The sequence below is a fragment of the Falco rusticolus genome, chromosome 2 (assembly GCF_015220075.1).
Source record: "Falco rusticolus isolate bFalRus1 chromosome 2, bFalRus1.pri, whole genome shotgun sequence".
Taxonomy (NCBI): Eukaryota; Metazoa; Chordata; class Aves; order Falconiformes; family Falconidae; genus Falco; species Falco rusticolus.
In genome coordinates, this window is record NC_051188.1 from 93,061,675 (window position 1) to 93,079,897 (window position 18,223).

At 40.0% G+C, this 18,223-nt stretch overlaps 1 protein-coding gene across 1 annotated transcript in view; it reads right to left on the minus strand.

Annotated features, from left to right (window-relative positions):
- Positions 1-18,223, minus strand: part of BMX (BMX non-receptor tyrosine kinase) — a 29,032-nt gene that overhangs the window by 9,980 nt on the left and 829 nt on the right. Inside the window, exons 2-8 of the mRNA XM_037377935.1 lie at positions 17,811-17,915; positions 15,462-15,543; positions 13,690-13,809; positions 10,146-10,207; positions 5,136-5,317; positions 2,014-2,073; positions 1,212-1,266 (exon numbers count right to left, since the gene is read on the minus strand). Coding sequence (XP_037233832.1) covers positions 1,212-1,266; positions 2,014-2,073; positions 5,136-5,317; positions 10,146-10,207; positions 13,690-13,809; positions 15,462-15,543; positions 17,811-17,915 — 666 coding nt within the window. The remainder of the gene's footprint in view (positions 1-1,211; positions 1,267-2,013; positions 2,074-5,135; positions 5,318-10,145; positions 10,208-13,689; positions 13,810-15,461; positions 15,544-17,810; positions 17,916-18,223) is intronic.

The following is an 18,223-nucleotide window of genomic DNA, read 5'->3' on the forward strand; positions in this document are numbered from 1 at the left end:
AGTTTTACTTCTGTTAATGATTTCCATACTGGGCTCAAAATGCTGGTTTTCAGAGTTGTTTTAACAGCTACACCTCTAATGTGCTAGGAATGGCTATTGCAGGGAGGAAAGAAGACATCTAAAATCTTACATAAAGGCCAAGTTTCATTGCTGTGAGGTTCAAAATAAATTTAATGTCCCCTTAAAGTTAACTGAAGTCAGGAGTATCCAACACCTTTTGGTACTGGGACCTAACTGCCTTTCTCCAGTGATTTGCCAAACCTGAATTTAATTCCTGAACCTACGATGCAGTGGTGCAGGTATAAAGGAAAGGACATGGAGCCAAGGCTCCCAAAGGGTCAGGTTATATCAAAGCTGTTAGTGGCTGAGTACCAATATGACTGGCTGTGAGAAAGCAGCAAGCCACAAGAGGAAAACTTGTTTACACAGTGCATCCAAGAGCAAAGCATGGCTGAGGCTGAGACTCCTCCAGAAAGTTACATGAACAAGGGTTTCTGTGGTTGTCTGCTGTAAAGACTTGTACAGCTGACTAGTCCTATGGTGCTATCCGTCCTTGCTCCTAGTCAGCTGCATTAAACCAACTGTCAGCAGGCACAGCACTCAGTTTGCTCAGAGTTGTCTGCGGATGAGCTTTTACTCCACATGTGTATATTGTAAAACCATCACAGAGGATTCCTCTAGACCAGAGGTCCTCAGACTTTTCAACCAGGGTGCCGGCGCGCGGATGCAGTGGCAGGCCGTCATCTGCGGCTGCTTGGTTTCCCCCCCCAACCCCCGGCGGGGTGTGTGTGTGTGTGGTGTGGTTCTATAAACACCGAGGGCTGGATTGAGGACCCTGGGGGGCTGTATCTGGCCCATGGGCCATAGTTTGAGGACCCCTGCTCTAGAGTGACTGGTAGAAAAAGCCACACTGAGTCAAACAACACAGGCCTAGAGGTAAAACCGAAAAACAGAGCTTTGAGGGGAAATGCACTCATTGTGGCTTTGTTCCAAGCCTATTTCAGAGGTATGTAATTTGTTCATTTATGTAGAAGAGGCATTTTTAGAGATCTGTTTATCAATATCAAGTTAGCATGAGAATTTCTAGCACTGTAATACTACAGCTGTTTGAAGAGCATCAGCATCCTCTAGCTACACAGTATAGCAAAGACAACAGACACAGAAACATATCTATGGTTGTTCATATACAAGTGATAAAGGATATGTAGGACCTTCTGATGGAGCAGCTGTTCACACTGCACGCGGGAGACATAACCAGCATACCAACTGCAAAGAGAAATATTTGGCTAACTATTCACAGGCTGATTTCTGAATAAGGCACATCAGACATATAAAAAATGCCAGACATCATAAATATTTCTAAAACTGCTTTTGAAAGCCAGAGGGTAGACCTGGGACTTGTCCTGCATGTGTGATTTTGGGCCATGAGATAAAAGGGAAACCACTAGTTCCCATCTGCTTCCTGTCATCCAGTGGCTCTCCTTGCCCTGAAATATCTGGGCTCACCCTGTGACTGACTTTTTACAGTAAATCCTTACATGAGGATCCTGCTGCTCTAAAGTTATGCCAGGAGCTCTACTAGAAGTAGTTTATTGTGCCTTCTGCAGACACAGCTGTCCTAAAAGCTGGGAGGTGCATAATTCTCCTCTAACTTTGAACCTTCTTGTTGTCATAATATTAACCAAATGGAGGAAACAAGCCAAACATGCTATGCCAGATCACTTCAGGGAGCTCCAATGCAGCCTTCTTAATAGCAGTTCACTTTTATGAAGCATCCATTTAGTGTAAAAGACTGATTTGTCTAAATTACTTTTTTGTCTGAAAGCAAATACATTCATGCCTTTGGAAGTCTGTGGAAAGTGATGTTGCTGATAACAATATAATTATTATCACTATTATGACAGCCACACATAGGATACCATTGCTCTAGGTATAGTGGACATGTAAAGTGGAAAGGCAATCTCTGCCAAAAGAATCTTTAGGTTCTTATAAAGACATATTCTATATACTCACTCATGCTTAGCAATACTCTGCTCTTCTGCCAATGTCTGTTCACTGACACCGGAGTTTTCCCTGTGAAGACAAAACAACATGCTGAAATTGTGAAAAACTAGTTATGAAAAAAACCTTCCTTGGGTTAAAAGTCATACTACATATATTTTTTGAGTAGTTATGCCATGGTATAAGGTGAATATTTCAAAAAGTTGAGACATATTTAATTGTCTGGATTTTTTTATGACTTGGTAAACACTTGAACAGCCTTTCTCCTCCACTGTGCAATGTGTTGGAAAGTCAAATATTCTCTGTGCATGCTGTAACAGGCAATGAAACTGCATATCCCTTTAGTGACCTTATGAAGAGAATGCATCTACCCTTTCAAAATTTCATGGAAGATTTCCAAAATTCACAAACCTAGACTTTCCAAGACAACAGGAACTCATGTGGCAGAAAAAGAGGCTTCTAAAATACCCTTTTGTACAGAAATAATAATGATTCTTATTTATGCTGGCTTTTATAGGATACTGTAAGAGTAGGGGAAACCTCTGAATCTTGTTCAGTATGGTGTACTGTGAGGCAATCTATTATGTTTCTGTGAGATTTTCAGTCAAATATTTAGGCACAACTTTAATGCTTACAATGTTGTGTCATCTTACTAAAAAGGAAAAGTTGGATCTGATGTATCAGTTTGACAGACCGGGGCTCCTTTTATCCTGTACTGAACTACTCACATACATATAAAGGCACAAGAGTGCCAGCAAGGCTGATTTAATGCTGAAATAAGAGTAAAAAGATTGAAATCCAAGCATCATTCAAGTCAGTGGTGAAACTCTATTGATTTAAATGAAACCAGGATTTTCAACTGATGTTTTTTGCATTAATGTATGAGTCGAGAAGACAAATTGTATCTGATTCTGTACCTTTCAGGAAACTTATGCTTAGTACTCAGAAAGTTATTTAAGAAGAAAAATATTCCAGAAATATTGCCTAATCTTTACTAGAGTGGTGAGGAAAACATTTAAGCAGTGGATGGCTGCATATTGACTCACCTTGGCTCATCATCATTCAGAGATAATTTTCTCAAGTAAGTGCTCGGTACAAAACCTTCATTCCTGCAAAATAAACAGTTCACAGTTTAGCTATCATAAATTGCATCTTAAATTTGGTCACTTAACATAGGAAAAGGGATTAATCAGAGCCACATTTTAGAATGCCACTAACAGAAATGCTCATGGTTAAAACATTTCTGCTTTTACTTACCATGTAGAAAAATACAGAAGTAATTTATTTTAGAAAATTACATTTCAAGGAAGTACTCTTTTTGCTAGTCATTGAAATGGCTTCCTCCTCCATGATTGGTTTCATCATATGGAAGATTGGAGCAGACATTCAACAATATCATTACGTGCCATCTCAGTTGCTGTGATGAAGGATGCCAGTGACTAACAGGTGCCAGCAGAGTATCCAAGGTTGAATGCAGAAAGTCAATGGGTAGGCTCAGCACTCTTCCCAACACAAAGCCAGATGCAATTGAGAAGCTAAACTAAGTGAATATGGACAGCTGAGCTATCACTTAAAAGCAGCTGACAGAATGGCATGATGGACCTATATTATGGTGGCCAACAGACATCTATAATTGTAAGGGGGTGGGCTGTATGCTGTGCCCGTCAGGAAAATAAATGGGAGGAATAAATTGTATGTTTGAATATGGATGGACATAGAAAGGAAGAGTTTTTTTAACATAGATCTTCGTAGAGTGAGAAGAAGACTGAGGGTGCATGGAAACAGGTGAAGCAGGTAACTCCTGATGTTTGTTCCTACTACATCCAAGAAAACAAGATTTACGTTTTTTTTCAAGCAGAACTTAAGAGTTTTGTTACGATGTATATGTGACTTGTCCTTGCAGAATCAATACTGCAAAAGTCTCAGTTTCTCAAGCTAGAGAAAAAGCTGTAAATGCCCCCCTTTCTCTTGATGTCTCTCTGCTCCTTCATTCACCTTGGAGCCCTCTACTCAAGCTCAATAAGCAGAGCTGCCTGTACCATATGCTTTTACATGGCCGTAAACAGTCCAGTGAAGGCATTTAAGAGCATATCTCAGATTATTAATTTATTGTTGTCTTTGAGTTACCGGGGTTGTGTGCTGGTTTCTTCACCCAGAACAGTATGCCAATCTTGTGAGTTATAAAGTGCAGATACTTTAAGTTAAGGTTGCTTTATTTGTTGGTTTTCTTACATTGTAAACTTAATTGGTGAATTCAAGTAACCAGTGGTTCAAGCAATTTCATTCTGTTTCAAACCAGTTTGGGTATCCCCTAGCTCCAAAATTGTTCCCTTCCACATTTCTATCAAGTACATAAAATCAAACTCAGTTAGTATCCATCATGGAACAGACAAGGAATTTTATCTTTTCCAGGCAGCTCCTGTTTGTTGCAGTGCCTTTGTCTCCAGTGTACGCCTAAAGCTGTTTCTCTTTTAATAACTTGGGAAGAGAATCTCTTTTCTGCCTCAGCTGGATATTAATGAAAAATACCTTGTTTTAAATTGCTGAAGGGGATTCCTCCACTTCTGATCCTCAAAGAGAATAATTAAATGCTGTGCAAGATGGGGGTGCACTGTCTTTGTGGAAAAGTATTGCTAAAGCTGGTGAGAGACCGAAGTGGTAAGTGATTTGTGCCTCGGCCGTTCTCACTGTTTTCTGTGCTGTCACTGCTATTGCAATAGTAGTGGTGTTGGTCTAAAGATGGTTTGTGCATACAAGAGAGGCAACACTTGTAAGGTGAGATTTTATCTTTTCATTCACGTAAACTAAATGATTGGAAAAAAAATTTGACAGCTTCTTTGAACACAAGGCCTTCTTCAGGCACATATCAAAAATCAGGCCACTGAACACTATCTTGGCTAGTATACTAGGCAGTGAGTGTTCTAAATCTTACTCAACCTGGCAGCCAAAGATGGTAATGAAAATGGAGTTGTACAGAAGACAATGAGGCTTCTAGAGCAATGTTTAAAAGCTACTTAGGTAATTATCGCACAGATGCTGAAAGATACCAGGACTGCCTGCAGCATTGTCTATGAAGATGAGATACGTGGAAGACCATGGTCATGGAACAAAAGTATTCTGCAGGGCATACTTACCCTTCCAAATCCCTTACTTGCCACCAGCCAGAATCTTCCTCTTGCAATACATAGTATTTATTGCTTCTGACAAGCCGGAAAGCTGAATTTCCTTCAGTTTCCTCCCAGTTGCATTGGGCCACAGCCATATTCAGGACTGACTTGTCTGGTGATAACACCTGAGGCAGGCTTCTATGTTTCCACTTTTGAAGACAGAGGAAATAAAATGGTAAGGAGATTACCATTGGTAATGGTAAGAGGTTAAGAACAGTGAGAAATAACATGTGACATGTACACGATCACTTCTATCTTCAACATGCATAATGATATTTACAAATTAATCAAAGCTAAGATGATGGGCACAGACGAGCAGCTTTTCCTTATCCATTTAGAAGCCCAGTTCAGATACTGTTTTCCACATTTGTGAGACAGGTGAGAACAGAACCAGGTTCTGTGATAATGACACCAGAAGCAATTAACTCTCAGTGGAAGCTGACACTGCTGTAATAGGAAACTCTCATTACCAGAATTACTTGATACACTTGACTTGTATCAAAAACCTGCTACCTATTTGAAGCTGATACTACTTAATGAACCGTTGCAATTTGTGTGCTTTGGACACTGCATGACCAAATTGTGCTTTACTATAAGTGCGATGATGTCCTTTGTATCAAAAGACCCCATCACAGCACTATAAAACAACTTTAGGTTTTTTTAATGGCTTTTGATAAGCAGTAACATTACCATGAAGCACAACAAGCATTAGTCAATTGTTACTACTGATCACTGAAAGCAAAACACTATTGTAAGTCTAAATCATTCCCTTTCCTTACTATGTTTTATTGATGTTCCTCTGCTAAGTATATTGAATATAAGGAATCTCACTCCTTGGTGCCTAACTTTCCCTGAGCAGAGTTAAACAAGCGTAGGTATGTAACCGTGAGATTCACCTTACCCAGCTTTGACCCATGTTTTACTGTGAAATATGTCATCTTACAGAAGTATCTACCTCTCACCACTGATTCTTGAGGAGGTCTACACAAATTACTTGGATGAGAAGCCTGACATTAAAGTCAATGAAATCATGGGCAAAAAAGCATCCAAAATTAAGGCACTGAAATAGGAGGAGTGTCATAACTGAGGAAATCTAGAAATCACAATTCTTTAAGAGCAGGGAAAACTTGAAACACTGACAGCAAAGAATGAGGGAAAATAAGACAAGCTTAGGAGAAAAGGCTCCAAATGTCACCTATTTATGATTGAGAACCACTGTAATACAATGCCAGGGAAGAATGTCAACTGTCCTGAAGCAAGCTGTGATTCCTTTAGATCAAGTCCAACTGACCGTGTGATTGTATGTTTGCTTCTTTTCTCTTTATTGACATTTCTTTACTTAATTTAAACAAGGAGAAACCAAAGAGCCACCTGAATGCCTGATTGATTCCACTGAGCCAGAAGACACACATGATCTTTTCCTGCAAACACACCAAGTGTCAATCTGATCTCACTAAAGCTCCAGTGGAGATACTCATTCTTGAAAGAGGTATCACTCACAGCAGAGTCATCATCATTTGACTAGAAGTAGGTGTATTACTCATCAAGTACTACTACTTCAATCCAATAAGGGTGGTTCTTGTTGGTCACACCTGACTTGGGTGGAAAGGAGCTTATAGCTTGAGGCCCTGTGTTAGGCAGGATTCAAGTCTTAGACTGCCCATTTGCTTTGTGGAATAGTGAAAAAATTAGAGTTGCCTGAATTTGTCAGAATGATAGAGAAAATTGTAATACAGAGATTAAGCTGTTTTCTCTTTAAAGCATCTAGTGATGTTAGAGCAAGCTGATATTCAGTAAACGTGTTTATGAGCTGATGTGCACCTTGATGTGGCCTTGGTAATGTTTGGAGATCTAATTGTTCTTTCTTCCTTTCTTCATTTCTTGTGTTTTGTTTGTGGAATGTTTAGAGTGTTCTCTGAGGGAGTTCTCATCTTTTTGTGTGAACAGAAGAAATAGCAAAGCATTGGCTAAAGCAAATGGTATAAAGAATTATCACTGGAGGTTGGACTAGATGACCTCTAAAGGTCCCTTCTAACACAAACCATTCTATGATACTGTGATTATCACTGAAATGAGTTTTGCTTTGTCCATCCTGCCAGAAAAAAGAACCAGCCAAAGATGAGCACATCAGATTTGTATCCCTTTGGGTTTCACTGCTGGATGTGTACTTGTCAGTTGCAATATTCTGGATGGACTTCATTGGTAACCTGGTACAGATTAATGTCCTGATTTGTGTCCATATATACAGGTTTCCATTTCCAGCACTGGCAGAAAGCCCTGGAGCATTTCCTAATAGTAACTGAATGGTTATTATTATTATTTCTGGCTGTGATATTATTGTGGTTTTCATATTGATGACTGTGCCGCTGTTATCTAGAGAGAAACAAAGGTGACTGTCTGAGATTCAGCTGTGATGTGCATAAGGGGAATGGTTTCTGTCTGCAGAACTAAACCCCTGCCATAGAGCTGGAAGCATGGGCTGGCTCACTTTAGCCTCTATAAAACTTGTCCAATACATAATCATGAGAAGATATGTGCACTCAGTGGACTTCCGTCTGTTCTACTGCAGTATTGGTCTGACCTATCATTTTCCATTGCAAAGAGTGGATGCCAGCCACCAGCAGAGGTGAAAGTGTTTCTTAGGCAAGAAGCTCCTACTTCCTGCTGTTACCAAAGCACAGGGGAAGTGCCCAGTGATTCCCATGAAGGGACCTTTGTGCCCGCTATTCTTTGTAATGGCATCACTCTTTAGGAACCAGTTCCTCTGTGGGAGACTAGAGGCATAATGCTGAACTGATGAAAGGGACAGAGGCACCAAAGGTGCAGGATGTCGCATGCAAAAGTAATGCCTCATGCAAAATGTAACACCTCTGGTCAGTTTTGCCTACACGCAAAAGTAATGCCTCTGGTCAGCTGGGAAGAAAGCAAGGGAGCAAGACTTGCAGAGGCTGGAGAGGTGGGGGACATGAAATGAGAAGTAGGCGGAAGGAAGGCTGGGGGTATGGTGATACCTCTGATGACCAAATTGAGTAGATGAACGGGCAAAATAAAAATGCACTGACAGCTTATAGAAATAGCTCTGTGGCTAAATGTATAGTATTCCTCACCATGAGAAGGCAGTGTTAGTTTTCTTAACCTGATTATATTATATGGATTGGGAAAATGAAGTCAAGTTGTTCTAACCAGATGTGGTAGTTATATTTGCATTTGCTGAACCTGATTTAGAAGTACCCATCTGAAAACTCATGTCTTTGCTTTCTAAATTTGCCTTTCAAAACATCTTATTTGAACTCAAGCAGACAATAAAAATAAATCATAAAGGCCTAGAAGAAGCCATCATGTTCAGCAGTGGATTTGCATGACTGATGATCTCTCTGGATAGACAAAGCATCTCCTCACGAAAGCCAGGCAAAACAGACTGTGGTATGCAAAACAAGTTACACTGTTGCATGTTCACAATGCTATGACTTTCAAATCTCATTATCAGAAACAATGTCAAAAGGTTCTTTGTTCATAGCTTCCTTTCGAGGCTTTATTATTCTTTTTCTTGAAAATCCATTTTACAGCTCTTGTGATTTTATCTTCTGTCTCTTGATAATCTACATGTTTCTTAAAGCCCTGGCTGTTGGCATCAACTGTATACATAAAAGTTCCAGCTTTTTTTTTCTTTTTTCTTTAAGTTACTTTTTGATTAAGAGTAGGAAGCTAAGAAATAGACCCAGTTCTAAAGATACAGAACAGAATACAAATCAAAATAAAGCAGGAAACAGAGATATTAAAATCCCATGCTTTGAAACCCAATCTGGTTTAATTTGGAGGAGGCTATATCAGACTATATTGTTAGTCCTTTTTTTAAGAGATAAAAACATAATAACTTAATCCACGTTGGTCTCTTCTATTCTCATGTAATTGTTACCTCCTTCCCACCTACAAATGTCAATAATTAAGCTGGGCAGTAAAACTAAAGTCAAAGGTACCACTATTGCCTTTGTGTTTGTACAGGAGATAGATGAGAAGGTAAGCAGAGAAGCAAATCTTCTAGTTTACTCTTATTCTTAACCCTGCCAACAGTTGACCTTCAAAAGCAACTGTATTTCTAGAGGACTCAGGCTGACTCAAGAACAAGTAGTACTTTTTGGTATCCTGGTGTCCTGTTTGTCTCTTTGGGACTGTGAAAGCTTGCCTTTCTCAGATGGACAGTGTCCAGTGGGTGCTGGTGGGACACCACCTTCCTGGGTTTCTTCTGTCTGATATAAAGTGAAGATACAGGAAGGAGCACATTAAGAGATCAGATGTACTTCCCAGTTCATTAATATAGAGGCTGCCTCTGTAAAGTTGGGCTAAACAGACATTCCTAAACATGCATCTGTACTCCTGACCCAACTGCAGAAAAGAGCAATTTGGGGTTTGCTTGAGATAAGTGCAGTTCACCCACCATTTTTCACTTATGCAGAGCAGGTATATTTGTTCACATCTTTAGTTACAATATTTTCTCCAAGTACTATGAGCACCATTTTCACTAGTGAGGCTGATGGAGGGGAGATTTTGGCATCTCTAGCATTGGGACCTCCTACACACTAGAGAGCTAATTTTGATGGCAATTCCTGATCCCACTGGAAATAAGTATATAAAGTAAAAGACATCCCTGCAAGGGCTGTAGCCAGTACTGCCACCAGCATCTTAAAGTGAACTGAACCTGGCTGAGGCTTTCCTGGTTTGCCACATGGAGGAGGGAGATGAATCTGTCCTTCTGACATGCTGGTGGATACAAGGATGCTGAAGCCGCACTGCAAATTAGAGGTCTATACCAGCTTCTAGTGAGTGGCTGTTTGCAATTCTCCACCCCATCCCACAGCGCTCCCTACTGCCCTAGGGCCTTTTTCTGTAGGGAAAGGGTCTTTCCCTTTTTTACAGTGTCTATGTTCTACTAGATACTACAGATAGTATATAAATAGTTACTCAAATGTTTTTACATACCAGCTTTTCAGGACCTGGAGGCAGTGGTTTCACAGACTCAGTTGTACAACACAGAGTGACATCTACAAGAGGGAGAATTAAAGGAAAAAACATGAATTTAATTAGAATGTATCTCTTGAGGCTTTCTCACTTGCAGATCTATGCACTAGTAGCAACAGCATCATGGCAGCTGATATTTCACTTCTCTGAGGTATTGATGTGCTTTAGCTCTGTATTTTCTAATCTTTTACTTCAAACACCCTCCCAATATTTAAAAAAAACCCCATCAACCATGTTTTCGTCTATGTCAAAATATGAATTCAGGGAAATTTGTGGTTGTATTTAGCACTGTGGTTTTCCTAGTTCTGTTAGCTTATTTAGAATCATAGATTAGTTTGTTGGAAAAGACCCTTAAGATCAAGTCCAACTGTTAACCTGGCACTGCCAAGTCCACCACTAAACCATGTCCCTAAGTGCCACATCTACACATCTTTTAAATATCTCCAGGGATAGTGGCTCCACTACTTCCCTGGGCAGCCTGTTCCAATGCTTAACAACCTTTTGATGAAGAAATGTTTCCTCATATCCAATATAAACCTCCTCTGGTGCAACTTAAGGCTGTTTCCTCTCATCCTGTTGCCTGTGACTTGGAAGAGACCTACCCCCAGCTGTCTACCTCCTTTCAGGTAGCTGTAGAGAGTGAAGAGGTCTTCCCTGAGCCTCCTTTTCTCCAGGCTAAACAACCCCAGCTCATTCAGCTGCTCCTCAGAAAACTTGTACTCTAGACCCTTCACCAGCTCCATTGCCTTTCTTTGGACACACTCCAGCACCTCAATGTCTTTCTTGCAGTGAGGGGCCCAAAACTCAAAACAGTATTCGAAGTGCAGCCTCACCAGTTCCAAGTACAGGGAGACGATCACTTCCCTAGTCCTGCTGGCCACACTATCTCTGATACAAGCCAAGATGCTGTTGGCCTTCTTGGCCACCCGGGCACACTGCCAGCCTGTATTCAGCTGGCTGTTGACCAGCACCTCCAGGTCCTTTTTCATCAGGCAGCTTTCCAGCCACTCTTACCCAAGGCTGTAGTGTTGCTTGGGGTTGTTGCGACCCAGGTGCAGGACTTGGCACTGAGCCATGTTGAACCTCACACAACTGGTCTCCGTCCATCAGTCCAGCCTGTGCAGATCCCTCTGCAGAGCCTTCCTACCCTCAAACAAATCAACACTTCCACCCAATTTGGTGTTGTCTGCAAACTTACTGAGGGTGCACTTGATTCCCTCATCCAAATCATTGATAAAGACATTAAACACAACCAGCCCCAATACTGAGCCCTGGGGAACACCACTTGTGACCGGCCGCCATCTTGATTTAACTCCATTCGCCGTCACGCTTTGGGCCCAGCCGTCCACCCAGTTTTTTACCCAGTGAAGAGTACACCCATCCAAGCTATGTGCAGCCACTTTCTCCAGTAGAATGCTGTGGGAAATGGTGTCAAAGGTTTTACTAAAGTCTTAGCAGACAACATCCACAGCCTTTCTCTTATCCATCCGCTAAGTGCGTCACCTTGTCATAGAAGGAGATCAGGACAGTCAGGCAGGACCTGCCTTTCACAAACCCATGCTGAGTGGGCCTGATCACCTGCCTGTCCGGTACATGCCGTGTCATGGCACTCAGGATGATCTGGTCCATAACCTTCCCTATCACTGAGGCCAGGCTGACAGGCCTGTAGTTCTCTGTAACCTCCTTCTGGACCTTCTTGTAGATGGGCGCCCCTTTTCTAACCTCCAGTCAGTGGAACCTCCCCGGTTAGCCAGGACTGCTGATAAATGGTGGGAAGTGGCTCGGTGAGCACTGAGCACTTCTGCCAGCTCCCTCGGTTCACCTTTCAGCTCATGGGATGGCCTGCTCCTGCATCTTTAAGATTTCCTTCTTGCAGAATGTCCAGCCTTCCTGGCCTCCTTGCCCCCGGGGACTGCCTCCCCGGGGACTCTGTCAGCCAGGCCCTACACAGACCGAAGTCAGCCCTTGGGAACGCCAACGTAGCAGCAGTGCTGCCGACCCCCCTCCTCACTTCCCTGAGAACTGAAAACTGCATCATTTTGTGATCAATTTGACTGCATACAGAGGGAAACACATGTATGCTTTATTTTTGAAATTGTTTCACTGACATTTCTGGTCTATGATGCCGTGATTAAGATATATTGCTTTCAATTACCCAGTGGTTACAACACTTACACTGTCTGGAACCATCCTTACATACACAAGGTGTACTCCGCAATCTCTGTTAGCAGCCTCAGGAACTTATTTAGGAAGAAATTTAGAGTAGATACAGCACATTATCCTGCATGCATTATTATCTGAGACATATACAAAGCATTCAGTATACAAAAATTCTCTTTTTAATTCTTCTCTTGGTTAAGCCATACGTGACTGGTAATGAAGTATTTCCTTGCCCTTGCCACTGATCAGGGCTTTCATGGCCTTACTTACTTTTATAACAGGTGGGTTTGAAGCTAGATGAAGCTATTCAAACTACCATTACAAATCAGCTCACAACTCTTCACATTATTTAGTGTTCCATAATGATGAAGCCTGTAGTAATTGCAGATAAACCTGTATCATTAATTTCAAATTTCAAAAGCAAATGACTGTTACAGACAGTCTCACAGAACTAAATGAGGTTCCTAACTGTTTCCACCTACATTTTTGGATTTAACTTTTAATTTATTGTGACTGAAAATGCTTACAACCAAGATTAAATCATGACTGAAATCAGTGGATCTACCAGTGTTCTACAATGCCAAATAAACAAGCTTTAAAAGGCTGAAGCCCAAATACTCATAAACTTCAGTATCCTCTCCCAAAAGTGGCCTTTTGTTAAGCACGTACACAAACATGAGATATTTCACTTCTGAAAATGTGAAGTCTGTGAAGGTCACAAATTTACAGATTTTCCTCTTTCAGTCTTTACATATAAAACCTAAACTTTACATAAAACCCCTAAAACTCCTAAATAATTGCAACTAAGTTCTAAAAAAAATAGTTTAGAAAAGCATATTAAAATAAAAAAGTGCTGCAAATTAAATCACACTGTTTATAAAACATCATATAAATATTATATATTTATATAAGAGTTTTACTTCTATTTATTTATGAAACTGTATTGTTTTACACTCATCTGTACACATCTCGCGCTGAGCTTCTATTCCTCCTAACCATCCAGCTTACAAGACCTCATTACTAGAAGAGCCTTACAGCATAATACTACAATTTAGGTAGAATCTGAAGAATAGGGACAAAAATAATCCCATCTAGTTTATTTTTTGAGTAAAAATATGACTAATTTTCTGACCAAACAGCAGATATAATTTAGTGTATTATTTCCCCCCGGTATACAATAAGCTACAATGTATAGCTGCTACGATGATGAAAGGAGCTTAGCATATACACGAAAAGGTTAAGTAGATAGCTTTTATAATCATTACACTGCCTTAAATGTCCATGTGATTTGACAGTATTGTTAAAAACATCAATGAGTAATCAAACAAATAATAGAACACATTACATTTCTCCCAAATTGTACATCCAGGGGCTGCTTTACATGTCTGGTTGCAACAGAGAAACTTCCCATTGATGAAGAATCCTTTGTGGTACTTGTTTAGTAAATCAGAATTGTCTTTAATTTCTGGAAAGCACAAAGAAACCAAAGAGAACATGACTGGCTGCAAAATGGGAAAGTTCCTTATGATCAATAGTCTGCTTCACCCAACCATGGGACCCCAGAGTGCTTACCAACTACTAGCTGTAGACATACCATTCTTATCTCTATACCATGTTCCTCTATGCAAACTCAAACCTGAAATCCATAACCCCCAGCTACCTGTCTCTCTGAGAAAGAAACTGAGCGTAAAGAAGGAGATACAATACAATCCAGTGAAACACCCAAAGCCAAAACAGGATCCAACAGCTATGATTCAAAATCATGGATCTCATAAAGATTTCACTATCAATAATAAAAGTAATTAAAGGAAAACATTTTCATATATCAAAATATGCCGAGTATTTTCCTAGAACTATCTACTGTAAGAAAATTATATTCACTGATACTTAACACACTATATGGCAAATCAAACTAACTTTTATCTGTTAAAATACAGTTCTTATTTAAGCACATCAAAAGGGAACAGCATCACAGAAATATTTATTTCATATCTGAAGGACTGCATTACTTTAGAATAATAGCACCAGTAGTATCACTGTGCTAGTGATTCATTAGTTCTGTAAGCTGTAATAGCAGTTTTGGATTCAGAAGGTATCTAGAAGAAATGTTGAAGCCATAGAGTAAGACTTTAAAAACTGGTTGTGTCAGGACAGGTTTTCAGTTGTGCTGCAGTGAGCCAGTGTAAACCCAAGATTTCTGAACATGCAAGAGTTCTGCAAAAGGATCAGGACACCCCTTTATGACAAGTGCTTTTCATACACTTTTTAAAAGGCTTGTAGGCATTTGAATATTTGTGCTATTTGTCTCATGAGCATTACAAAATATATCACTTACACAACCTTACTTTTCACCAAAAATATTACTATAAAACTTGGTTTCTAGAAGGCTTGGTGTAGTTTGTTGAATGCTTCTGGTCCACATGCTTCGTAACTTTGCTAAATTAATTGACATATCCTCACTTCCGTGTGTGCAAAGTGAGTCACAGAGAGGTAGCTCATACACAGCCTTACTAGTAAAATTGAGGAGAATATTTGTTCACAGCCTATTTTTGTTCAGACAGCCTGTTCTGTTCCTACAATGGCTGGCATGCCTGAGAGATGCCCTATTCGATGTGAGGCTTTTGCCTTCACTGGAGTTACGCAGGGACACAGTTTTCTGCTTATAACTTACGTTTGCATTACTGTGATTTTGCTTCATTGAAAACAATAGAAATTTCCTTGAAAAAAAAAAGAGGAAAATACAAAGGAAAAAACACTAATAGTATTGGTTATCAAAATGGCATTTATGCAGGTAAGCACTATACTAGACACATCAGGAATGGTTGTGCTCTATTAATCTGCATCAGCAAAGGCTGAACATATGATGAAGATTAAAAAATGCCCATTAAAAGTAATTTAAAAAGCACTTTATTTTGCTTTATTTCTCACTGAAACCTTCAACCTTTAAAATTTCTAATCCCTTCTTGAAAGTACCATGCATTTTAACCAGTCAGTGCTGAAGTGTGAGAGAGACTAAAAACAAATTACAAAGAAGGGCACAACATGATGAGGCAGGAGCATTTTCCTATCTCTCCTCATGTTATTTGAATATTTTGCTACACAAAAGAATACTGTTACCTTTATGCAAAGCTGCAAGCCACCGCTCCCGGCTCTCTTCATTAGCGGCATAGACATAGAGAAGTCCACCCTTGTACACAACCTGGAACAGGTTGGGAAAGCCAGCATGGTGAGACTGTACTGCCTGAAAGCGGGAGGGGAGAGGAAAAGGGGATGGGAACCCAAAAAATAGGCTTTGTGGACCCACATCAAACTCCAGCAACTTAGTAATGTTTCTCAGAGGTCACATATTATTGCCATTTCATATAAATACTTCATATTTCATATAAATATAAATATGTACTGCCTTAACCAAAGTGGTTCATGCCCGAAAGCACAGTTGCAGAAACAAAAAACAGTACCGAATATTTCTGGATATTGCCATCTTCTATGTACAGAAGACCTTACAGCCCACATGCAAACTCTTTCTTTGCACTTCAGTTTTTCCACATTCATCTTCCAGCTTCTGGCTTGTGTTACACAAGGCCAGACCAAAGGCTCACCGAAGCCAGGAACCTGTCTCTGACAGTGTCCAGTAACAAATGCTGAGGCAAAGTACATGCTTAGGGCAGCTGCACAGTAATCAGAATCCTGATCCAATGCATTTATAATTAATGGCCTTTGAGAGGTGTTTTTCTTCTGAGAATTCACTCAATTGCCTTTTTAAGCAAATAACTAGTATCTACAACATCCTGCAGTTAGTAATCCTACATCTCAGCTACACAATGTCAACGGTCAGCTTCTTTTGCTTGTTTTCAGCCTACCTTCTGCTAGCTTTGTTTGATGCCTACCTAATAATTGCTAACATCTGCTTTGCTTTTTGGATCATGTTTAGTACTGTCTGTCTGTGCGTGTGTCTGTGTTAGGTCAGAGTTTCATTTCCCTCGTGTACATTGCTTTTTAGTCATCTGCACTGAATTTCAAATGCCACTTTGTTGCTTTTGTTTGTTAGACTGAAGAACTGTTGTTATTAAATGTGTACTCCCACTGGTAAGTATATACAACTGATCAATTTGTTTCCTGTCTCCTTTAGTTAAATGGTGGAGCCCTGTGAGCTTTTATCTTTAATATGTTATTCATCCAATCTATTAGTCATTGTCAAGTCTCTCCTCTGACCTCTCTTCAGTTTACAACATCTTTCTTCAATTATAGTCACCAGAACTAGACACAATATTCTCCTGGTGATCACAGTAGTGTCAAAATACATTGAGTGCTTTCACTCAATATTGCCTGCTTCCATGGCCAAGGATGCCATTAGCTCCTTTGGCCACAGTATCACACTGGGAATTTATGTTCAGCTATCATGATCCTAAGTAATCTTTAGAGATCCTCCTTCCCAGAACAGACTCACCCACCCTGTATAAACTATAGCATACACTTTTTCCCCCACTTAATTGAATTATGCACTCCTGACATAAATACACTAATTTAACATAAATGTGCCATTCAGTGCCATAAAACTGGGAGAGGGAGAGGGAAAGGAAGACTGGAATGACACCTAGGATCAACCAGGCAGTGAAATATGAAGTTTCTCTCATGAGGTTGCCCTTGGGCATGGCAATTATTACAGGGTCACGAATTAACGCACTATTCAGTGACCCTGCTATTCACTCTAGCAGCCTGCTGCTTGCAGTTGCACTGTTTGGCAGTGGCACTCCTGAAGGGAACCTGCGGCCACTTCTCACATCTGCGTGTCCCATTGCCCATAGAATCGAGATTGATGGGGGGTCTAGAAGGAACCCAAGCTGGGCAACTGAAACGGATGAAAGGCAGCAAATTTGAAGTTATGGCTTTCTCATCACATTTAATTCTTAAACGTGTGTAGAGCTTTGTGCAGCTTCATCTTCTGATAAAAGGTGTATGTAGCCTTGGATTTTCTGACTATGGCACATTTGAATGGTAATCGGGCAGTCAGGAGTCAAATCTTGCACTTAGTATTGTAGGCCAAAAAAAACTAAGTTGAAAGAGGCAGTGAGAATTAAAATAAGAATTTTTAAGTGCTTAATTGTGCCTTAAAACAAGTGATAATCAGTGTAGTGATCTGTATCTTCCAGATAATATTAAAGCAAATGTCTGATAGACCTTTGAACATAAAAGAAACAAAACTTGATCTAAAAGATATCACAGTCAATTAAAAAATATTTCAGCAAGTCACACCTTCAATGATAGAGACTGATTTTCTATTTGTTGTAATTATCAGCAGCACTCAACAGTATTAGGTATCACCACTCAGGACAGGATTAGTAAGTGTAACTTTAGGATGACTGTCATATTTCATAGAATCACAGTATCATTTTGTTTGGAAGAGACCTTCAAGATCATCAAGTCCAACCATTTTGATATGTAAATGAAACACAGTCCATGGCTAACCTGAAAAGGATATTGTCTTGCAGGAGGTGTTGTTTCCTCAAGATTCACTGTCTCAACACATCGGATTTTCTCAATCTCAATGGATCCCCTTTTGCTTCCTTTTTTCTAAGAGAGAACAAACATAGCAGATGGTAAACTAATCTTAACACAATAAATATTATAGTTTTACTGTTTTGTACAGTTTCATGGTTTAAGCTGTATAAGCCATAGCTTCAGGTCTGTTGAACTTTAAAAGAAAAGTGGTTAAAAACCTCCTTGGTACCCTACCTGCATCTAACATATCAATCAAATTCCTTTATAAATCAGTTACATTAATTACAGGACACAGCCCTACATCTGAGAAAGCATCTGCTGCAACTGCAGGAGTACAGGGAAGAAGAGAAGACTAGAAGGAAAAAATGGAGGAGGAATTA